The following is a 24406-nucleotide window of genomic DNA, read 5'->3' as shown; positions in this document are numbered from 1 at the left end:
GTTGGGGCGGGGCTTAGCGAGGCGAGCCGCTGCGCGCCCCAGTCCAGGTGAAGAGAGGGGCGGGGAAGCTGTTGTCCACCCCACCGGGGTCAGTTAATTCTCTGGACACTCTCACCGGGCTTTGTGTTGAACTTGAAAATAAAAAAGGGTATCTGAAGAAGTGTGCATGCACACGAAAGCTCATACCAAGAACAAACTCAGTTGGTCTCTAAGGTGCTACTGGAAAGAATTTTCTATTTTGTTTTGAAAATAAAAGTTTCAGACACAAGAATGCAAGGCCAGTGGCTGGCCAGATGCCCACCCCCACCGCGCCCACATCCCCCAGGAAATCTACACGGAGGGAGTCCACAGCCCTCTTAATCCCTAGCATTCAGAGATAGACTGCCTCTGGCTATGGAGGATCCATTCATTTAGCTCAGGGATCTCCAAACTCGGCCCTCTAATTCAGGAGTCAGCAAACTGTTTCAGCAGGGGGCCGGTCCACTGTCCCTCAGACCTTATGGGGGGCTGGACTATATTTGGGAGGGGGATGAACGAATTCCTATGCCCCACAAATAACCCAGAGATGCATTCTACTCATGTAAAAACACCAGGCATGCCCCACAAATAACCCAGAGGTGCATTTTAAATAAAAGGACACATTCTACTCATGTAAAAACACCAGGCAGGCCCCACAAATAACCCAGAGATGCATTTTAAATAAAAGGACACATTCTACTCATGTAAAAACACCAGGCATGCCCCACAAATAACCCAGAGGTGCATTGTAAATAAAAGGACACATTCTACTCATGTAAAAACACCAGGCAGGCCCCACAAATAACCCAGAGATGCATTTTAAATAAAAGCACACATTCTACTCATGTAAAAACACCAGGCAGGCCCCACAAATAACCCAGAGATGCATTTTAAATAAAAGCACACATTCTACTCATGTAAAAACACCAGGCAGGCCCCACAAATAACCCAGAGATGCATTTTAAATAAAAGCACACATTCTACTCATGTAAAAACACCAGGCAGGCCCCACAAATAACCCAGAGATGCATTTTAAATAAAAGCACACATTCTACTCATGTAAAAACACGCTGATTCCCAGAGGGTTGGATTGAGAAGGCGATTGGGCTGCATCCGGCCCCTGGGCCTTAGTTCGCCTCTCCATGATGTTTTGGGCCTACAACTCCCATGATCCCTAGCTAGCAGGACCAGTGGCCAGGGATGATGGGAATTGTAGTGTCCAAACATCTGGAGGGCTGAGGTTGAGGAAGCCTAATTTAGCTTTATAGCCTCAGTCAAGGAGCGTGGCCACTGACTCTCCAGGCTCCGATGAAAGAGCCGGTCATCAAATCTTCTTCTCTGGCGATCCCTCATAGCCGAGTAAGATTGTCTTCCATAAACACGGTTTTAACAATGAGTCCGTAGGTGACTGTGGAGGCCAGTTCTGGATCCACACATCCTTCCACAGTGAGGACATAGGTTTCCGGGCGGAAGTTGATAACGGTGAGGGTTTGCCATTGTGCCTTCCTCTTAGCACATTTCTCCCTTGCATCCTGAGTTCCAGTGTCTTCAAAGTCCATGACACCTTTGGTAAAAGCTGTTCTCCAATTGGAGCGCTCGCAGGCCAGTGCTTCCCAGTTGTCGGTGTTTATACTAGATTTTTTTAGATTTGCCTTCAGACAGTCTTTCAACCTCTTTTGTTGACCACCAGCACTACGCTTTCCATTTTTAAGTTCGGAATAGAGTACAGTGGTACCCCGTGTTACACACACGATCTGTTGTGGATCGCGCTACATAACACGGGCGTGCTTAACACGAACGCCCCCCCCAAAAACCCAGAAGTTTGCGCGTTTTTGCGCTCCTGCGCATGCGCGAAGTGCGCAAAATGCTTCTGCACACCTGAACACACCTGCGTGTCGCGCGCGCTCCGGGGAGGACTTCTGGGTCGCGGAGATCCGTAAGTCGAACGTACGCAACACGGAGCATACGCAACTCGAGGTATGACTGTAGTCGCTTTGGAAGAACGATCATCAGGCATCCGCACAACATGACCAGTCCAACGAAGTGGATGTTGAAGAATCATTGCTTCGACACTGGTGATCTTTGCTTCTTCCAGTACCCTGGCATTAGTTCGCCTGTCTTCCCCAAGTGATGTGTAAAAATGTTCAGAGACCTTTCGAGGAGTTGGAGATGGCGTTTATACGTGGTCCATGTTTCACAGGCAGACAGTAAGGTTGGTAGTACAACAGGTTTGTAAACGAGTATTTTGGTTTCCCTGCGAATGTCCTGGTCCTCAAACACTCTGTTCTTCAATTGGGAGAAAGCTTTACTCGTAGAGCTCAGGCGATGCTGGATTTATTTTGTTTGTTGCATATGGGCTTCATCTTTCCGCCCAGGGTAGTGTGCATCGTTCTCCTCCTCCCATTTTCATAGCTGTCAACCTTCCCATTTTTTGCGGGAAATTCCCCTATCAGTACTATAGTCTATAGCAGGCACGTCCAACAGGTAGATCGTAATCTACCGGTAGATCACTGGACATCTGTGGTAGATCACTGGTAGATCACTGGCTCCCCCAAAGAAGCTCAACAACTTTGGGTCCCCTAAAAAAGCTCATTTTTTGCCCTGCACCCCCGAAAAACAGGGCTTTCCTTCTACCTAAAAAAAAAGCTCAACAACAACTTTGACCTGAATGCCTAAAAAACGGGGCTTTCCTCCTCCCCAAAAAAGCTCAACAACTTTGCCCTGAACCCCCCAAAAGGGGGTAGATCACTGCCAGTTTTTAACTCTGCAAGTAGATCACAGTCTCTTGGGAGTTGGCCACTCCTGGTCTATAGTATAGTAGTGATTGGGGAATTTCCTGCAAAAAAGGGAAGCAGGGCCGTCTTAGGCACATCGGCCGCCGTGGCGCGGCAATCCCTCCGGTGCCCCCGTGCCCCGGGGAGTAGTGGTGGTGGTGGGCTGGCGGGGGGTGGGTGGCATCCGGGGCGTCCGGTGAGAGCACGGGGTGCGGGGCAGGGAGCTCCGGTGTGCCGCCTTCGCACCTCTCCACCTCTGGGGCCGCCTTCTTCCTGCGCTGGCTGCCCCTCAGGAGGTGGGGCAGCCACCCAGCCGCCAATGGGGTGGGGGTGTGTCCATCTGGTGGCATGCAGGGAGGGGGGAGGCTGCCGCTGGGGCTGCACGGCTCCCCTGCTCGCTGCGCTCACGGGGCGCCCCTGGGGGGGCCGGCGCCCTGGCACCCTGCGCCAGTAGGGGCAATGGCTAAGACGGGGCTGAAGGGAAGGTTTGACAGCTATGCATTTTACCCTCACAACAACCCTGGGGGGTAGGCTCGCTAGAGAGCGAGCGACTGGCCCCCGGGGTCCCCCCTTTAGCTTCATGGCTTAGTGGGGGTGTCACCCACCAGGACATCCCTTGAAGCTGAACGTTGGAGGAATCGGGACAGATCAAATAAAAGCCCTTCGTGGAGCACATAGTTGGAACTATGGAACTCCCTGCCACAGCAGTCAGGACTGGGCACAAACCCGGATGGCTAAAAAAGGATTAGGAAAATTCATGGAGAAGCCATCCCAGTTTCTGATTTGATCCTAGAATGTCCCACTTTTTCTTAGGACGTCCCTATTTTCATTGGAGAAATGTTGGAGGGTACGGAGTTATCTGACCTATGAGCCATCTGAAGGCAATCCTGTATAGGGAAGTTAAAAATATTTTAAAAATATTGTTTTTATATATGTTGGAAGCTGCCCAGAGTGGCTGGGGCAACCCAGTAAGATGTGTGGGGTATGAATAATAAAAATTATCATTATGGAATGGGACGTCCCTATTTTCATCAGAAAAATGTTGCAGGATATGAGAGGATGCTGAACTAAATGGGCCATTGGTCTCTCCCAGATCCTACTCAAACGCTTTTAACCACTGTTACTTTGAGTGCTTCCTTTCACAACAATTCCCTGAAATTAAAAAAGGGGGGGGGCCTCAGAGAAAGAGGTTGTAGCCCTGCTCACCACACCCTACATTTCTACTTGCAGGGAGCTGCTTTGATTTTTAAATTGTTTTGAGGCATCTGAAAACAGCGCCTGTCACACATGCTCCAAATTGCAAAGGTTTCGTTTGGCTGTATTTCTAAACCAGTCTTAACAGCCCTCAGGTGACAAGTGAATCCCACCTATCCCAGTCGGTAAAGCACGAGACTCTTAATCCCAGGGTCGTGGGTTCGAGTCCCACTTTGGGCAAAAGATTCCTGCATTTCAGTGGGTTGGACTAGATGACCCTGCGGGTCCCTTGCAGCTCGACATGTCTATCATTCTATCACTGGGTCGGCCATCAAACTGGCCCAGGAGGGCTCATCTTACACTCTTAAGTATCCCAGCAATTGCAGATTTGCCACTTGCAGAACTATAGTTTCCAGCACCCTTTGCATACTAAAGTTCCCAGGATTATTGGCAGGAAGCCTTGAATGTATGGTTCTACGTGGTGTGAATAGGGTTCACAGAATCACAGAATTGTCAAATCCTGCACACTGCTGCAGAGCCCAAGGTGGGAAGAGGCGAGAACCGAGGCATGTCTGGATTTGCAGAAAAAGGTGAACTTTGGGCGAAGAACGGAGGCGTTTGGACCTGCTTCTGGAATTTGTGCCCAGAAGCCGTTGGGTGTCAACCAGTTTTGCCCGCACACGCAGGGATTGGCATGGGCGGGTGTAAGTGCATGTACCAAAGGGTTTACTGTATGAACCAAAAGCCATAACAATTTCATTGCAATTTGCCAAACCGCAAAACGCAACATTGCTCACAGCAAGGGCGCAAAGCAAGACATCGATAATTTAAAGAAATGCTGCCGGAATCTGTAAGTAACATCTGCTAGCAGCTCATACCTAGCTTCACTTCCGTTAGGCCTCCAAATCTCCATTTATAATTGTGATAATAATAATAATAATAATAATAATAATAATAATAATAATAATTTATTATTTATACCCCACCCATCTGGCTGGGGTTCCCCAGCCACTCTGGGCGGCTTCCAACAAAATATTAAAAACACGATAAAACATCAAACATTAAAAACTTCCCTAAATGGAACTGCCTTCAGGTGTCTTCTAAAAGTCTGGTAGAGTTGCAAGGGACCCGAGGGTCATCTAGTCCAACCCCCTTGAAGTGCAGGGATCTTTTTCCAACATTAGGGTTGCCATACGCCTGGGAAATCCTGGGCATGTCCTCTTTCGGGCGGCTGACACGCCCATCTGGGGGGACGTTTACATTTTATAGCAAATGTCCATTTTGGTGTTTTTTTTTGGGGGGGGGGGAGTCAGGTTCAGGCAACATTTTTTTCTGTCCTGATTTTTACCTCTTGAAATATAGCAACCATAGCTCTCTGTTTCCAATCTTCCTCGCAGCCAGAGCATCTAAAAAAATAATCTATTTTTAAATTATTATTATTTTTTAAAAAATCTTAAATCTACATCCTTGTTTCGCTCCATTTAACGTTTTAAAGACTTCAGCAATGGCTCCATTTACACCAGCTCTGACCCTCATCTCTGTATTGCTATGTAATTCTTGAATCAAATCCTGATTGTTTTTCCTGTGAATGATGAGGTTAGTTTGCAAGCAGTCTGGTAGAGGATCTTTTAGAAGGTGCAAAACATGGGTAGGCAACCTAAGGCCTGTGGGCCGGATCCAGCCCAATCGCCTTCTCAATCTGGCCCACAGACGGTCTGGGAATCAGCGTGTTTTTACATGAGTAGAATGTGTCCTTTTATTTAAAATGCATCTCTGGGTTATTTGTGGGGCATAGGAATTAGATCATTATTTTTTCCCCAAAAAATATAATCCAGCCCTCCACAAGGTCTGAGGGACAGTGGCCCCCTGCTGAAAAATTTTGCTGACCCCAGGCATAAAGCAAGGAGGAAATAGCTCTTTTGGGTTGAGCACAATGCTCTTAATCTCTGGGCAAACATTCCTGCATTGCTGGGAGTTGGGCTAGAACAGTAGTGATGTATGGAAGTGAGAGCTGGACCATAAAGAAGGTTGATCGCCAAAGAATTGATGCTTTTGAAATATGGTGCTGGAGGAGACTCTTGAGAGTCCCATGGACTGCAAGAAGATCAAACCTATCCATTCTGAAGGAAATCAGCCCTGAGTGCTCACTGGAAGGACAGATCCTGAAGTTGAGGCTCCAAGACTTTGGCCACCTCATGAGAAGAGAAGACTCCCTGGAAAAGACCCTGATGTTGGGAAAGATGGAGGGCACAAGGAGAAGGGGACGACAGAGGACGAGATGGTTGGACAGTGTTCTCGAAGACACCAACATGTGTCTGACCAAACTGCGGGAGGCAGTGGAAGACAGGAGTGCCTGGCATGCTCTGATCTGTGGGGTCACGAAGAGTCGGACACGACTAAACAAAGGGATGCAGGTGGCGCTGTGGGTTAAACCACAGAACCTAGGGCTTGCCAATCAGAAGGTCGGCGGTTCGAATCCCCATGACGGGGTGAGCTCCCATTGCTCGGTCCCTGCTCCTGCCCACCTAGCAGTTCAAAAGCACGTCAAAGTGCAAGTAGATAAATAGGTACCGCTCCGGCGGGAAGGTAAACGGCGTTTCCGTGCGCTGCTCTGGTTCACCAGAAGCAGCTTAGTCATGCTGGCCACATGATCCGGAAGCTGTACGCCAGTTCCTTCGGCCATTAATGCGAGATGAGCACCGCAACCCCAGAGTCGGACACGACTGGACCTAATGCTCAGGCGTTTTACCTTTAAACGACTAAACAAAAACAACAACAACAAGATGGCCCCTGTGTTCCCTTTCCATCTCTACAAATCCTTTCATGAAATATCTAGGTACAGGTAGGTAGCCGTGTTGGTCTGCCACAGTAAAAACAAAATAAAATAAAAAATTCCTTCCAGTAGCTACACCTTAGAGACCAACTAAGTTTGTTCTTGGTATGAGCTTTCATGTGCATGCACACTTCATACCAAGAACAAACTTAGTTGGTCTCTAAGGTGTAGCTACTGGAAGGAATTTTTTATTTTATTTTGTTATGAAATATCTAGCGAGCTAATTGGAGTTTGTTACGAGGGTGATACCTCCCCCCTTCTTAAAAATCTGGGGAAAGATGCTGGGTTTCCACCTCTGTGTGTTTTTGTGTTGCTGGGTGACTCATTTTTCTTCTTGCAGGTACTTTCCCAGTTTAAAAGCATAACAAAAGCCCTTTGTGCTTGATCAGGTGGCCAGCATCCTGTCTCCAGCAGAGAGAAGCTCCCAGTCATCTCCCAGCTCTGGTGTCTGGTATTCAGAATTAATCCTTTTGCTGATTTATTTACAACCAAACAGAATAACGTTACAGAATAAAGTTGTTGATTTAATTACAATAAAGTTGTTGATTTATTTACAAACAAACAGAATAAAGTTACAGAATAAAGTTCTGAAGAAGTGTGCATGCACACGAAAGCTCATACCAAGAACAAACTTAGTTGGTCTCTAAGGTGCTACTGGAATGATTTTTTTTTTGTTTGTTTAAACAGAATAAAGGTTGTATATGGCCTCCAACGACCCAGATATATAGGTGGCACTGGGTGATCATGGGACACAATATTTGTAAAAATACAGGTGAACTCAAAAAATTAGAATATTGTGGAAAAGTCCATTTATGTAAGCAATTGTTTTCATTAGCTACTGGAGTTTAATATATGAGATAGACTCATGACATGCAAAGCGAGATATGTCAAGCCTTTGTTTGTTATAATTGTGATGATTATGGTGCACAGCTGATGAAAACCCCAAAGTTGAAATTGTTAATTTGGGGTTCTCATCAGCTGTACGCCATAATCATCACAATTATAACAAACAGAGGCTTGACATATCTCACTTTGCATGTCATGAGTCTATCTCATATATTAGTTTCACCTTTTAAGTTGAATTACTGAAAAAAATGAACCTCTCCACGATATTCTAATTTTTCGAGTTTCACCTGTAAATAAAATTGTGCCAGGTAGATGTAGTCATTTGAGCTCCTGCCCTTAAGATACGCTTTTTGCTTCTGCAATATCTTTTCAAGAAGGGCAGTCTGCCAAACCCCATACCCTCCCAGCATTTCGCCAATGAAAATAGGGACAATTTAAAATCCAAATTATTTAGATCGAAAGTCTTTCAGGATTTGGAGACAGAAAGATGGAGGTTTTGAAGCTCCCCAAATCACGCTAGACTCTCCTTCCTTGGAGGTTTTTAAGTAGAAGTCAGATGGTCAGTGTAGAGACAATACTGAGCTTTTCCTTTGTTATAAAATTTCAGGTCTTCCTAGCCCGGTAATGAAAATACTCGCTTTTGGAGGGAGTATTTTCTGCATAGGTTCTTGAAGTGTGGTTTTGCTAGCTTTTCAGTCCCTGGTATTTCATCCCAGTTTAAGAGGATGAAGAGGGTCCCAGCTCATGCGTGATAGGCAGAGCAAAGACCTTGAACAATGGCAAGGTTTTACTTTTATAGTTTTTTTGGTTCCATACAGTTCAATGATACAGAAAAGGCAGGAAAGCAAGATTCTATCATAAGGTAAGTGGTGTGATTGGGTTAATGGGTACTTCTGATTGCTTATGGTGTTTTAGACAATGGGTGTTAAATTGTTGTTCTTTATTATTTGAGTTTTGATCATGATTCTGACATTCCTCTATCTACAGGAGGGAATCTGAAGCTTCTGTCAATCATGGGGTGTGAAGATTGACGTTTGCTCATCTCATTGCAAAAAGATCATCTCACTGCAAAAAAGATCAAACTTATCCATCCTTAAAGAAATCAGCCCTGAGTGCTCACTGGAAGGACAGATCCTGAAGTTGAGGCTCCAGTACTTTGGCCACCTCATGAGAAGAGAAGACTCCCTGGAAAAGACCCTGATGTTGGGAAAGATGGAGGGCACAAGGAGAAGGGGACGACGGAGGATGAGATGGTTGGACAGTGTTCTCGAAGTGACTGGCGTGAGTTTGGCCAAACTGCGAGAGGCAGTGGAGGATAGGGGTGCCTGGCGTGCTCTGATCCATGGGGTCACGAAGAGTCGGACACGACTGAACAACTAAACAACAAGGTATCAAAGGATAGTTTGTGGGTTTCTCTCTCTCTCTCCTGATGAACCACACAACTTCCTTGTCCCTTTCCCCTCTTTGGTCACAAGGTGGCACCAGACACCAGACCATAAGGACGAAAAGTAGTTTTGTTCTGAAATACTGTACAAGTGGGAACCATTGTGTTCCTTCTGGGGTGGTTTGTCCACCTTTGGTCCTCAGGCTGCACTCAAGATTTCACCTGCAGCTCCTTGACTACAGCCAAGATAGCACTTAATCTCGGGGTCCTGGGTTCGAGTCCCACGTTGGGCAAAATATTCCTGCATTGCACGGGGTTGGACTGGATGATCCTCCGGGCCCCATCCAACTCTACAGTTCTGTGATTCTACGAGAGCGGCCACACCCTGGGAACAGCTTCGAGTGGCCGGCTAAACCAGGTGAGGGGAACCGATGGGTCTCTAACCCTTGGGGAGTTAGGCACTTCATCTGCACGCGAAGACGGGGGTCAAATGGTCCAGAAGGCGGTTTCTGCACATGCCGTGGAGGGAAGTGAGGGGCAGGTGGGGCTCGTCCGCCTGGGAGGGGAGCCCATCTCGGAGAAGGAAAGCTCTGACCCTAAACTTCCGCTGCTTTGCAGGATCTGTTCCGGAGAATAAAAGTCTCAGGAGTAAACCCGGGGCGTAGCAAGGGGGGGCCGCCCCAGGTTCCATAATGGAGGGGGTGACAAATTATCAAGGAACAAATTTTTTTGAAACATTTCTTTGAATTTTTTTTTGAAAATGCCTGCTCCGAAGGTCTTATGTTACTATACTAGGGATTCTATAGCTATATATGAAATTTCATGCATATCAGTTAATATCTTGACCCTCCTCCACCAAAATATCTGTTCACTTGGCTGTTTTCCTAGAAGAAGAAGAAGAAGAAGAAGAAGAAGAAGAAGAAGAAGAAGAAGAAGAAGAAGAAGAAGAAGAAGAGTTTGGATTTGATATCCCGCTTTTCACTACCCGAAGGAGTCTCAAAGCGGCTAACATTCTCCTTTCCCTTCCTCCCCCACAACAAACACTCTGTGAGGTGAGTGGGGCTGAGAGACTTCAGAGAAGTGTGACTAGCCCAAGGTCACCCAGCAGCTGCATGTGGAGGAGCAGGGAAGCGAACCCGGTTCACCGGATTATGAGTCTGCCGCTCTTAACCACTACACCAAACTGGCTCTCCTATGTCGTGAAGGCTGAAATTTCAGTTCAGTGGAGCACTTTACTGTTCCCAACCCTAACCCTGTGGAAAGCCATCTCATTAGACTTTAATTTGATTTTGAGGTGTTTTTAGGAGGTAATTTAATTATTGTTTGATTTTATACCAATGTTATGTATCTGATGTTAGCCACCCTGAGCCCGACTTTGGCCGGGGAGGGCGGGATATAAATAAAAGTTTTTTTTAATTATTATTACTTATTATTCCTTTGTAAGAAAATATGAAATAACGTAAAACCGTTTTTGCGGGGAGGGAATCAATGGGGGGGTTGACAAGAAATTTTCTGCACTGGGTACCACCTGACCTTCCCATGCCTGGGGGGGGGGGTTTGACAAAAAAATTTTTGCCCCCAGGTACCAATTTACCTTGCTACGCCCCTGCGTCTGGGCAGCCCAGGACCTCCACACACACACAGCCCAGGCTTGCACCCCAAAGAGGTCACTTCGGTGCTGCTAACACTTGCTCAGCACTCCATTGTCTCTCGAGATAGACGGGTGCCGACAGGGGCTGGCTGCTGCAGGGGCCAACGGGAGCTGCTGTCCAACACTCGAAGGGTGCCACATTGATTCTCCCTGTGGCATGGAGTACTCCTGTTCAGGGTTCCAGCCAGGCTCCCTTCCCGTACACTCCATTCCATTCCTTCTCCCCCTCCCCCCCTTTTTAATAGTCCCTAAAACGCAATGCTCTGTGCTGAGCAAGATTGGCCCTCACCGGGCTGTTTTTGGATTACCTCCCCACCTTAGGATTTCCCCTAAGCAAGATCTAACCCCCTCCCCCCCACCATAGCTGTCAAGTCTCCCTTTTTTGCGGGAAACTCCCTTATTCCAAGCCATTTCCCGCTGCTATCCCTTATTGTTGATATCCCTTAAATTTCCCTTATTTCCAGGAAAGAGTCCGCTGACTCCTTGGGTCCCTGCATTTCTCAGCCCTGCCTGCCTACCTCACAGGACTGTTGTGGGGATTAAATGAGGACTAGGACACCAGGGGACTCCTTGGAGAAAAAGGTGGAATATGAATACCTAATAACAAACAGACAGACAGACAGACAGACAGATATATATATATATATAAAGAAGAAGATAAAATAGACGAATGTATCTCGGCAACAGGGGCTCAGATTCAGCATTGCTGCCCCTAACTGGAGGCAGAGCAGAGCCAACCTGGCCAGAAGCCATCAGTGGTCCTCTCCTCCTGCATGAATTGGCCTAATCCCTTTCTAAAGCCATCCAAGTTGGTGGCCATCGCTGCACCCTGTGGCAGGGAGTTCCAGAGGTTAACCGTGTGTTGCATGAATAAGTGCTTTCTTTTCTGTGCCCTGATTTCTCTTTCCTGGGAGCTCTTTCCTGGTGTAAATTAAGTTGTAGCCTGGGGGGATTACCGCGGCGTGGACTGTCCCCGAGAACCGTAGACGGGTGAGGGCGCTGATCCCTTATGTTCAAATCCAAAACTTGACAGCTATGCCCCCCACTCCTCAGTTCACCACAGGGAACTGGTGTGCTCAGCCCAAGCGGAGCTGAACCCCCCTCCCCCCCTCCTTCGCTCATCGGAGTGATGTTCAGTGACTGACAAGTGTGTGGATGTGTGGACTTGGTCTGCGGCCCACAGATTCCCCACCCTTGGCCTAACCCGCCTTGCAGGGTTGTTGTGACGATCAAATGGGGGGGGGGTAGAACCGTGCATGCCACCTTGAGCTGGAAAATCAGGACAGAAACGGAATTGCTAAATAAACTGCAGTCGGTTTTGTTTTCCTCCGCCTCTGCAAAAAAAAAAAAATAATCCCCTCCGCAAACCGTTCTCTTTTATCTAAACCTTCCTTCCCAGTAAAGGCAGACTTGAACTCTTGGCCTCTGCTCCAAGGTGCATCCGTCTGAAACATTGCCTCTCGCTGCTTGGAAGGCAGGTACTTGCAGACGCCTTTAACCTCAGCTGCTCAAAGGTCTCCGCTGTGTGACAGCCATCGCCCCCCCCCCCCCGTTCCTCTTTTTCTGCACAAATGCTGCCTCATCCAAGTGCTGAGAAACGCGGTTATCAAGACGGGCACCATTCCCCGTGTTGGCAGAGACGAAAGCGCTAGGTGTGGTTCCAACGCTACGATTCTATGCTTTATTTCACAAACCTCTTATGTATTGCTTGATTGTAAAGCACACACACACACAAACACACACAAACACACCCCTCGAAGCAGTTTACGAAAAGAATAAGACAATAATGTTCTCGGGACGATTGCATCTGTCTCCCATCTTTTTCTCTAAGCAGCTCAACGTACACAGCTCTCCCCCACTCCTCAATTAACCCCCCCACAACAACAACCCTGCAAGGTAGGCTAGTCTGAGAGAGGCAGCGACCGGCCCCCAAGGTCACCTAGTGAGCTTCGTGGCAGAGCAGAAATTTGAACCCAGGTCCCCCCCCCCCCTGGTCCTAGTTGCACAGTAAAAAACAGTTAAAAGCAGATACTGAAAACATTCAACATGCAGTGGTACCTTGGTTTACAAACTTAATCCGTTCCGGAAGTCCGTTCTTAAACCAAAGCGTTCTTAAACCAAGGCACGCTTTCCCATAGCAGCGGGGGACTCAATTTACAAATGGAACACACTCGACTGGAAGCGGAACATGTTCTTATTCCAAGGCAAAGTTCACAAACCATAGAATCATAGAATCCTAGAGTTGGAAGAGACCCCAAGGGCCATCCAGTCCAACCCCCTGCCAGGCAGGAAACACCATCAAAGCATTCCTGACCGACGGCTGTCAAGCCTCCGCTTAAAGACCTCCAAAGAAGGAGACTCCACCACACTCCTTGGCAGCAAATCCCACTGCCGAACAGCTCTCACTGTCAGGAAGTTCTTCCTAATGTTTAGGTGGAATCTTCTTTCTTGTAGTTTGAATCCATTGCCCCGTGTCCGCTTCTCTGGAGCAGCAGAAAACAACCTTTCACCCTCCTCTAGATGACATCCTTTTATATATTTGAACATGGCTATCATATCACCCCTTAACCTTCTCTTCTCCAGGCTAAAACACCTACTTCCAGGTTTGCAGCGTTCTTAATCCAGGTTCATAAACTAAGCTGTTCTTAAACAAGGTAAAAGGTAAAGGGACCCCTGATCATTAGGTCCAGTCGTGGACGGCTCTGGGGTTGCGGCGTTCATCTCACTTTATTGAGCAAGGGACCTGGCGTACAGCTTCTGGGTCATGTGGCCAGCATGACTAAGCTGCTCCTGGTGAACCAGAGCAGTGCACAGAAACACCGGTTACCTTCCCGCCGGATTTATCTATTTGGACTGCATGCTTTTTAACTGCTAGGTTGGCAGGAGCTGGGACCGAGCAATGGGAGCTCACCCCGTCACGGGGATTCGAACCGCCGACCTTCTGATCAGCAAGCCCTAAGCTCTGTGGTTTAACCCACATCCCTTAAACCAAGGTACAATTAACACCAAGGATAAGCTAAAAAAACCAGCCAACTTTCTCCATATTTGGGTCGGATCAGCCAAACAAGCATGTTTTTAGCAGGTGATGCACAGTGAAAGTGCCTGCGTGGTATCAATTGGCAGGGAGTTCCACAGCGCAGGTGCTGCCACACTAAAGCATTGATTTCCTACAAATGCGGAATTAGTTTTATGGTCCGGTAGGTATAAATGGGATCTTGCAGGGAAAAAAACAACAGCCATTGCCACTAGGAGCCATTTATTTGACAATCTCTGAAGATGACCCCGCCGGCTGCGAGTTGTCAGTGGAGACGCCCCCCCCCCTCGATTGCATCCACTTCTGAAAATGCTGAGTTCGGGCGGGAGTTGAATGAGGCTGTGCCTTGGACCGAACCTTTTCCTGGAGAACGGGGAGGAGCTGGCCACTGAGCCACAATTTCTCCTAACTCAGCAACTAGTTTCTCTGAGGCATATAAAAGGGAAAACGCTGCCAAGGCAAAGTTGGTTTAAATACCTGTTTGCCGATAACGTATCAGGGACAGAGGCATAATGTGCATGTAATCTGGATTATGTAATCTGGATTGTGTAAAATTATGTAAGATTTCGTAAAGGGGCGATCACCGAGTTCACACAGAGCAGAATGCCGTTGACTCGGAGACAAACAAACTCCAGCGGCATCTTGAAGACTGACATATTTTTGTGTGCGTCAGGAGAGTGTCATGGGCTTCGGCCATATTAAATGTGCTTGGCTATAAGATTGAGGGGGTTGGGTTTGCATGCAGGAAAAACCCCTGATGGCACCTGCAAGTAAACTAGGATAGCATCCGTTACAGGTAGGTAGCCGTGTTGGTCTGCCATAGTCAAAACAAAACAAAACAAAAATCTGAAGAAGTGTGCATGCACACGAAAGCTCATACCAAGAACAAACTTAGTTGGTCTCTAAGGTGCTACTGGAAGGAATGTTTTTATTTTTTATTTTGTTTTGACTAGGATAGCATGCGATTGATAACAACAACAACAATTTATTACTTATACCCTGTCCATCAGGATGGGCCTTCCCAGCCACTCTGGGCAGCTTCCAACAAAATATTAAAAACACGATCAAACATCAAACATTAAAAACTTCCCTAAATGGGGCTGCCTTCAGATGTCCAGCTCTCACTTCCATACATCACTACTGGGAATACCATAGCTTTAACTATACGGACCTTTGTCGGCAAGGTGGTGTCTCTGCTTTTTAAGATGCTGTCTAGGTCTGTCATTGCTTTTCTCCCAAGCAGTGATCATGGAACCCAAGATTGGTCAAAACAAAATTAAAAATTAAAAAAATTCCTTCCAGTAGCACCTTAGAGACCAACTAAGTTTGTTCTTGGTATGAGCTTTGGTGTGCATGCATACTTCTTCAGATACAAGATCGGTCAGTTAGAGAAGTATTTTTACTGTCTTACTTGATCTAATGGGGGTGGCGGGGGGGGCAGCTGGCGTCTTCCCCCCCCCCCATGGCTAGGCCCATGGTTGGCGCATCCCCACACAGGCTCGCATCTGGGGAGGGGGTGGCAGAAGGGCGCAACAGCCCCCCACCTCAGGGCTGGGGGTCGCTCCAGCGGCGGTGGGGGCTGCCTGCCGTTCTCCCTTTGTTCTCTACCGCTTGCCCCGCCCCCTTGCGTGGGCGGGCGCCCACTCCCCTTCCTCCCCAGGCGTCTTAGAGACGCGCTCCTGCTCCGCTGGTGTCGAAACTACCACGCTTTGCGCGGCGACTGCGGAGTCGCTCTTTCCCACCTGGCACGAATCCCAGGTGGGAAAAGGTCTCACTTTTTCATGAGAGATCCTGGAAGGCTGCGCCTGCCACGGGTGGGGTGGGGCGTATAATAAAAAGCAGCAGGTTCAGGATAACTCAAGAGGAGGCTGTGGAGACGCGCGTCGCCGGCGGAGGAAGATGGAGTGTGTCATCCGAGAAGCCACCGTCGAGGATTGCGAGCACATCATGAGCCTGATACATGTGAGTTCGGTCTTTAGTTCGAATCCCGAGGGCTGACAGGTTTCTCGCCACGTGTTTCTCGCCACTGTGAGAACAGGGTGCTGGGCAGTGCCGGATTTACGCATATAAGCTAAACAAGCTATAGCGCAGGGCCCCACTCTCTTGGGGGGGGGGATTTTGTAAAATAAAAATAATATTTATTAAAAATTTCCAATCAAACCGAATTATATATTCCAAATTATACAAATTATGGGGGCCCCAAAAATTTTTTAAAGGAAAAACAACAACTGGATGTACATTTCCAAAATGTAAGATAAAAAAACAAATAAAATAAAACCTACATGTGGCAACAGTGGTTTGTGTTGTGTAGGCTCCTATTTGTTATGTGAAAATGGCTTTAGATACCTATCAAAAAGGTAAAAGTAAAGGGACCCCTGACAGTTAAGTCCAGTCGCGGATGACTCTGGGGTTGCGGCGCTCATCTCGCTTTACTGGCTGAGGGAACCGGCGTTTATCCGCAGACAGTTTTTCCGGGTCATGTGGCCAGCATGACTAAGCCGCTTCTGGCGAACCGGAGCAGCACACGGAAACACCGTTTACCTTCCCGCCGGAGCGGTACCTATTTATCTACTTGCACTTTGACGTTCTTTCGAACTGCTATACCTTTGAGGTCCATAAATGTCCATATAGCATATATTCAACACACAAAAACAGTGACAGTTTGTTGTTGACAAAGGACAGCTGGACATATAAAGGACCCGGTTACCTTCAGTAGCTTAGGGCCTCATCCAGCCTAAATCCGTCCCTGGTGCTGGGCTCAAGTCGGTAGAGCACGAGACTCTTCACATCTCAGGGTCATGGGTTCGAGTCCCGTGTCGGGCTAAAGATTCCTGCATTGCGGGGGTGGGCTAGATGTCCCTTGGGGGTCCCTTCCAACTCTACCGTTCTATGATTCTACACCGCTCGTAGTAGATCCCTACTCTGAAGAAGTCTGGCACACAGAGTATCCCGGGCGAAGCCTGGCCCAGCGCCAGGGAGTTTTTGAACGTTGATTTGAACGCCTGCTTTCCGTTCTTTATTCCGCCCAGGAAATTGCTGACTTTCACCACTTACTGGAAGACGTGACGATCAATTCTCAAGGTAAGGCTGGGGGGTGCTGTGCTACTGGCGTGTCGGGCATGAATCCACAAGCTCTCTCCACGCCAAGAAAGAGTTCCAGGAAGTTTTGCTGCAAACTGCCTTTAAACTTGTTACCCCCCAAAAAGTTGCAAATACAAATCAACCCATTGCTCTTAAACAAGTTGCGATGCAGTCCCAAGTTTTCTTTTAAATTCTTACTCGTTAATATAGTTAACATAATGACGCCGCTGGCACAGCATACTGGGACTTTTCTGTTTCATATTTATTTATTTGATAAATTTTGTACACTTCTTGATTGTAAAACGAAAAAAAACTGCTTCCAAAAGACCCCCTGAAACAATCAAATCATCAACACGAAGGCTCGTCTTGAGTTCTTGAAACCTTCTAACCACTACACCACACTACCACAATTAGCTGACTCTGCCTCTTTCATTGGTTGCGGCTCCACCCGAACCGACGGCAAAACGGGAGAGTCCAGCTAAACATTAGCAAGAACTTTATGGTGATGAAAGCGGTTTGAAACTGGAGCGGACTCCCTTGGAAGGCGGTGGACTGTCTTTCAGAGGTTTCTAAACAGGTTTGATAGCCATCTGCCGGGGATTCTTGAATTGCGATTCCTCCATTGTAGGGGGTTGGACTAGATGACCCCCAGGGGTCCCTTCCAACTCTGCAATTCCATTTGGCCAGGTCCAGAGTGCACTCAACCTAAAACACTTTTTCCTTCCTTGTTTTCCTTCCCGGCACACAGTTCTAAAAGCGGACGGTTTTGGCAAGGACCCCTTCTTCAAATGCCTCCTGGCTGAACAGCCTGTGGAAAAGGGGTGCAAGCCAGGTAAGAGCCACTCCCACCCTAAGCTCAGCTCTTTGTTGTAAATTACTCCATGGTGTAAAGTGCTAGTAAGTTGAAGGGACAGAGCAAGAGGAAGTATTTTTCTCTCTCCTACCGCCGTTTACTCCATTGCATGAACACCTATCATTTGCTATTTTACCCAATGCACCCCCACCCTAAGCTCAGCTCCTTGGTGTAAATTACTCCAAGGTGTAAAGTGCTAGTAAGTTGAAGGGACAGAGGAAGATTTTTCTCCTACCACCGTTTACTCCGTTGCATGAAGACCTATCCTTTGTTATTTCCCCCAATGCACCCCCACCCTAAGCTCAGCTCCTTGGTGTAAATTACTCCAAGGTGTAAAGTGCTAGTAAGTTGAAGGGACAGAGGAAGTTTTTTCTCCTACCGCCGTTTACTCCATTGCATGAAGACCTTTGCTATTTTCCTTTGCTATGTTCCCCAATGCAGCTCGCCCTATTGGCCATGCCCTGTACTTCTTTGGGTACAACGTCAACCATGGGAGAATGGTGTACCTGGAAAACTTGTACGTGGTGGCAGAATTCAGAGGTACGTGAGGGCATCACCTGGGAGTGCCCGGCCAAGTTACAGCAGTGTCGGGGCTGTGACACACCTGGGGGATTCTGTCAACCAATCAAGAGCTTCCTCTCTCCTTCCTCGGAGAAGATGCAACAACTCAGCTTTCGTGCTGGGTATGTAGAATGGTAGAATGACAGTTGTGGTTCCAAATGGCCAGTGGGTTCCAGGTTGGGAAAGGCTATTTTTCTTGTGACTCATACCACTTCTCTTTCTGTCCAACTTCTCCGCCAGGCCAAGGAGTTGGGAAGCAGTTATTGAGCAAAGTAGCAGAGGTGAGTTTGAAGCCTGACATCCTGGCCATATTTTGATCATATTTTCCCCAGCTGCTCTGGGCGCATCCCAACAGAATATTAAAAACATGATAAAACATCAAACTTTCCTAAGCAGGGCTGCCTTCAGATGTCTTCTAAAAGTCAAATAGTTGTTCATTTCCTTGACATCTGGTGGAAGGGTGTTCCACAGGGCGGGCGCCACCACCAAGAAGGCCCTCTGCCTGGTTCCTTACAACCTCACTTCTCGCAGGGAGGGAATGCCAGAAGGCCTTCAGAGCTGGACCTCAGTGTCCGGGCTGAACGATGGGGGTGGAGAGGCTCCTTCAGGTATACTGGACCTTTGAGGTCGTTTAGGGCTTTCAAGATCAGCACCAACCCTTTGAATTGTGCTCGGAAACATCCTGGGAGCCAATGTAGGTCTTCCAGTGGTCTCGGCGGCCGCTCCCAGTCCACAGTCTAGCTGCCGCATTCCGGATTAGTTGCAGTTTCCGGGTCACCTTCAAAGGTAGCCCCACATAGCGTGAATGGCAGTAGTCCAAGCAGGAGATAACTAGAGCATGCGCCACTCTTGAGAGACAGTCTGCGGGCAGGGAGGGTCTCATCCTGCACACCAGATGGAGCTGGTAGACAGCTGCCCTGGACACAGAATTGACCTGCGCCTCCATGGACAGCGGTGAGTCCAAAATGACTCCCAGGCTGCGCACCTGGTCCTTCAGGCCCCATTCAGGACCAGGGAGTCCTCCACACCCGCCCGCAGACTGTCCCCCGAAAACAGCACTTCTGTCTTGTCAGGATTCAACCTCAGTCTGTTAGCCGCCACCCATCCTCCAACCGCTTCCAGACACTCACACAGGACCTTCGCAGGTTCTGATTTGAAAGAGAGGTAGAACTGGGTATCATCTGCATACTGATGAACACACCTGTCCGAGTGGCCTGGGGAGTGTTTTCAAGGCAAGGTCCTAGAATTGCCGAGTCGGAAGGGACCCTGAGAGTCATTTAGCCCAACCCCCTGCAATGTACCCAGGGCCGGATTTAGGTTTGATGAGGCCCTAAGCTACTGAAGGTAACGGGGCCCTTTAGAAGTCCAAATTGTCGCTTTTTTTTGTGTCAAATATATGCTATATGGTAATTTATGGACCTCATCGGTATCTAAAGCCATTTGCACAAAATAACCAAATATGTATTTTATCAAAGTAATTGTTGAACTGAAATGCAATTAAGAAGAAGTATATTAATAGTGAAATAATGATTAAGCTCTAACTTAAAAGGATTTTTTATTCATAACAAACTTAATAATGCAAACACATTGGCATTTGGCAATAACAAAAGCTCCTCTAGAAACACAATTTGCAAAACTCATAATCCAGTCTCTAGAAACTTACTATAACATGAAATAATAATAGGTGTAATGATGCAAACTACTAATAATTAGAAATAGCAGAATGTAGGCACCCTATATATAGAAAGGAGCAAACCCGTGATATTTTAGGGAGCAGGCTAGCAGGCGGGGGCCATGACTTACATCCTAGGAGCCTACACAACACAAAACACTATAGGTTTTATTTTATTTGTTTTTTATCTTATATTTTGGAAATGTACATCCAGTTTTCCCCCCCTTTAATTTTTTTTGGGGGCCCCCCAAAAGAGTGGGGCCCTAAGCTACAGCTTGTTTGGCTTATACGTAAATCCAGCGAACCTTTGCTTTATGTCCATTCTCTGTCCTCCTCCTCCTCCTCGGATGTAGATCGCCCTGGAAGCCGGCTGCGTGGAGATGAAGTTTGTCACCATGGAATGGAACCAGGCGGCCAAGCAGATTTACGTCCACCTGGGGGCTCACGACACCACCGAATCCGAGGATCTGCACTGCATGGTTCTGGATCGGGATGCCTTGCAGAGGTTGCAGCAAAGTGGGAAGAAGAAGAAGATCGCTCACTGAACTCCCTATTAAATGGGAAGGTCAAAGAGCGCCCCCTGCAGGGTTTATACCGTACATAAAGAGTTTATTTCACTTGCCTAACCTGGTTGGGAAGAGGGAGAGGAAGGAAGAAATTCGCAGGAGACTTTACCTTATGCAGATTTCTTCCTGTGAAACATTAGAGGATTCCATAGTGAAATACAGACTATACCTGTAAATAAAAGCCTGTAGGAGTTTTGTAAGGCTGTTTTCCTTTCGTTGGTTTTTTTTAAAAAAAAACAATCTAGAGTTTTTACAAATATCATTTCCATTCAAATATAATCAACTTTAAACATATACCGGTGAAACTCGAAAAATTAGAATATCGTGGAAAAGTCCATTTATGTAAGCAATTGTTTTCATTAGCTACTGGAGTTTAATATATGAGATAGACTCATAGCTGTCAAGTTTCGGATTTGAAAATAAGGGATCAGCACCCTCACCCGTCCCAGGGACAGTCTACGATTCTCAGGGACAGTCCACGCCGCGGTAATCCCCCCAGGCTACAAATAAATTTACACCAGGAAAGACCTCCCAGGAAAGAGAAATCAGGGCAGAGAAAAGAAAGCACTTATTCACGCATCACACGGTTAACCTCTGGAACTCCCTGCCACAGGGAGCAGCGATGGCCACCAACTTGGATGGCTTTAGAAAAGGATTAGGCAAATTCATGCAGGAAGAGAGGACCACTGATGGCTTCTGGCCAGGTTGGCTCTGCTCTGCCTCCAGTTAGGGGCAGCAATGCTTAATCTGAGCACCTGTTGCCGAGAAACATTCGTCTATTTTATCTTCTTCTTTATATATCTGTCTGTCTGTCTGTTTGTTATTAGGTATTTATATTCCACCTTTTTCTCCAAGGAGCTCCCTGGTCCTTGTCCTCATTTAATCCCCACAACAGTCCTGTGAGGCAGGCAGGCAGGCAGGGCTGAGAAATGCAGGGACCCAAGGAGTCCCCAGACTCCAACTCTTCTACCTGGAAATAAGGGAAATTCAAGGGATATCAACAATAAGGGATAGCAGTGGGAAACGGCTTGGAGTAAGGGAGTTTCCCGCCAAAAAAGGGAGACTTGTCAGCTACGGATAGACTCATGACATGCAAAGCAAGATATGTCAAGCCTTTGCTTGTTATAATTGTGATGATTATGGCATACAGCTGATGAAAACCCCAAAATTGAGATTGTTAATTTGGGGTTCTCATCAGCTGTACGCCATAATCATCACAATTATAACAAACAAAGGCTTGACATATCTCGATTGGCATATCATGAGTCTATCTCATATATTAGTTTCACCTTTTAAGTTGAATTGCTGAAAGAAATGAACCTCTCCAAGATATTCTAATTTTTCGAGTTTCACCTGTATAGGGTTCCTTGAATCCTTCGACCTCCCTCTGCCCCCTCATGGTTTCCATTGCAAATCTTTTCCTACTGCATCTTAAAAGATAAAAGGTAAAGGACCCCTGGACCATTAAGTCCAGTCAAAGGCGACTATGGGGTTGCGGCGCTCATCTCGCTTTCAGGCGGAGGGAGCCGGAGTTTGTCCACAGACAGCTTCCCGGGTCATGTGGCCAGCAGGACTAAACCGCTTCTGGCACAATGGAAGAGAAGGTTAAGGGGTGATATGATAGCCATGTTCAAATATATAAAAGGATGTCATATAGAGGAGGGTGAAAGGTTGTTTTCTGCTGTTCCAGAGCAGTGGACACGGGGCAATGGATTCAAACTACAAGAAAGAAGATTCCACCTAAACATTAGGAAGAACTTCCTGACAGTGAGAGCTGTTCGACAGTGGAATTTGCTGCCAAGGAGTGTGGTGGAGTCTCCTTCTTTGCAGGTCTTTAAGCGGAGGCTTGACAGCCGTCTGTCAGGAATGCTTTGATGGTGTTTCCTGCTTGGCAGGGGGTTGGACTGGATGGCCCTTGTGGTCTCTTCCAACTCTAGGATTCTAGGATTCTATGGTACACTGTGACGGAAACCAGAGCGCATGGAAACGCCGTTTACCTTCCCGCCGGAGCGGTACCTATTTATCTACTTGCAATCGTATGCTTTTGAACTGCTAGGTTGGCAGGAGCTGGGACCGAGCAACAGGAGCTCACCCCGTCACCGGGATTCGAACTGCCGACCTTCTGATTGGCAAGCCCAAAAGGCTCAGTGGTTTAGACCACAACTCCACCCGCCAGCTGTCTATTTTGCCCAGTGCCCTGTTCTCACAGTGGCCAACCAGGTGCTAGTGCGAAGCCCAAATACATAACTAAATGAATAGATTCATTCATCAGTCTTGGTAGACCACAGACTTGACATGAGTCAACAGTGTGATGCAGCAGCTAAAAAAGCCAATGCAATTCTGGGCTGCATCAATAGGAGTAGCGTCTAGATCAAGGGAGGCAATAGTACCACTATATTCTGCTCTGGCCAGAGCTCACCTGGAATACTGTGTCCAGTTCTGGGCACCACAGTTCAAGAAGGATACTGACAAGCTGGAACGTGTCCAGAGGAGGGCAACCAAAATGGTCAAAGGCCTGGAAACGATGCCTTATGAGGAACGGCTTAGGGAGCTGGGTATGTTTAGCCTGGAGAAGAGAAGGTTAAGGGGTGATATGATAGCCATGTTCAAATATATCAAAGGATGTCATATAGAGGAGGGAGAAAGGTTGTTTTCTGCTGCTCCAGAGAAGCAGACACAGGGCAATGGATTCAAACTACAAGAAAGAAGATTCCACCTAAACATTAGGAAGAACTTCCTGACAGTGAGAGCTGTTCAGCAGTGGAATTTGCTGCCAAGGAGTGTGGTGGAGTCTCCTTCTTTGGAGGTCTTTAAGCGGAGGCTTGACAGCCATCTGTCAGGAATGCTTTGATGGTGTTTCCTGCTTGGCAGGGGGTTGGACTGGATGGCCCTTGGGGTCTCTTCCAACTCTAGGATTCTATGATTCTATGAGTAAGCAAATAAATACTTTTTTTATTCAGGGTCTGAGTTGGTATGTGTTGGCGTGCCCACCCACGCCTAGTGGCCTTCCTGACCCACAGCCACAGAACTGTGGGAGGAATAGCCATTTCGCTCCCCCCGCTGGGAACTGTCAACAGGAATTGCAACCTTTAACAGGGATCCCTTGCTGATCGCCAGGCCCCGAGACGTTCTCCCCAGGGAAATCCATAAGGTGCTTCTGTTGGAGCCTCCAGAAGAAAAACACCCTTTGTGACCTTTTTAAAACTCCTGTCTGCTTTTTCGTACACAAGAACACCAGAGCCGGCTGCATCAGGCCAATGTCTTCACAGCGGCCAACCAGGAAACCTACAAGCGGGATTCGAACGCAAGACCAGCACTCTCGCCTCCTGGGGTTGCCAGAAACTGGGACCCGGAAGCATTAAAAGGCCACCAAACACGGGTGCCTTTAAAAAAGGATTGGTTTTAATTCATAAAGTGAGCACAGTCACAATTGCCTCCGGATACAAGTTCCTGACAGGAGGGGAGAGTGGCTCTTGGGTTCGAATCCTGACTGCGGGTTTTCCCATCGTGGTTGGCCACTGCGAGAACTGGATGCCGGGCTAGATGGGCCGCCTTTGGCCTGATCCTGCAGACTCTTACATCCACAGCAACATTTCGTTTCCTTGGCCTTGCCCCAGAGGAGACCCTCTGGAGGTGGGCTCCCCGTTCATTATGGGATGGAAGGAGGAGATGTCGTTTGGTTCCCCCCACCTCCAGCCCCGAAACACCTTGGGCCCGGTGTCCGTTAGGGACAGGATCAGACGGAATTGACAAACCCAGATGACTCTCTGGAGAACTTTCCAGCCCAGCAGTTCCTATTAGCAGAATATTAGGGTGACGGGTGGGCACGTCCGACCACCCTATGTGGCGGCACCCGTCTCTGCTTCGTCTTCCCCGCACCTCCTGACGTGCCCACGCTCTCCTTCGTCCCAGGGGGTAATTAAAACCCCTTTTACATAA

The 24406-nt window shown here is 47.7% G+C and overlaps 1 protein-coding gene across 1 annotated transcript; it reads left to right on the top strand.

Moving 5' to 3' along the window:
- Positions 1-15603: 15603 nt before the first annotated feature.
- Positions 15604-20446, top strand: LOC117058862 (diamine acetyltransferase 2-like). The gene is made up of 6 exons (XM_033170263.1): positions 15604-15696; positions 16764-16815; positions 17564-17647; positions 18110-18208; positions 18470-18510; positions 20255-20446. Exons 1-6 carry the CDS (start codon positions 15634-15636, stop codon positions 20444-20446), a joined length of 531 nt encoding a protein of 176 aa, XP_033026154.1. The 5' UTR covers positions 15604-15633.
- The last annotated feature ends 3960 nt before the right edge of the window (positions 20447-24406 follow it).

The sequence above is a fragment of the Lacerta agilis genome, chromosome 14 (assembly GCF_009819535.1).
Source record: "Lacerta agilis isolate rLacAgi1 chromosome 14, rLacAgi1.pri, whole genome shotgun sequence".
Taxonomy (NCBI): domain Eukaryota; kingdom Metazoa; phylum Chordata; class Lepidosauria; order Squamata; family Lacertidae; genus Lacerta; species Lacerta agilis.
Note: the sequence above shows the minus strand (reverse complement) of the source record. Positions and strands in the feature narration are given on the sequence as shown.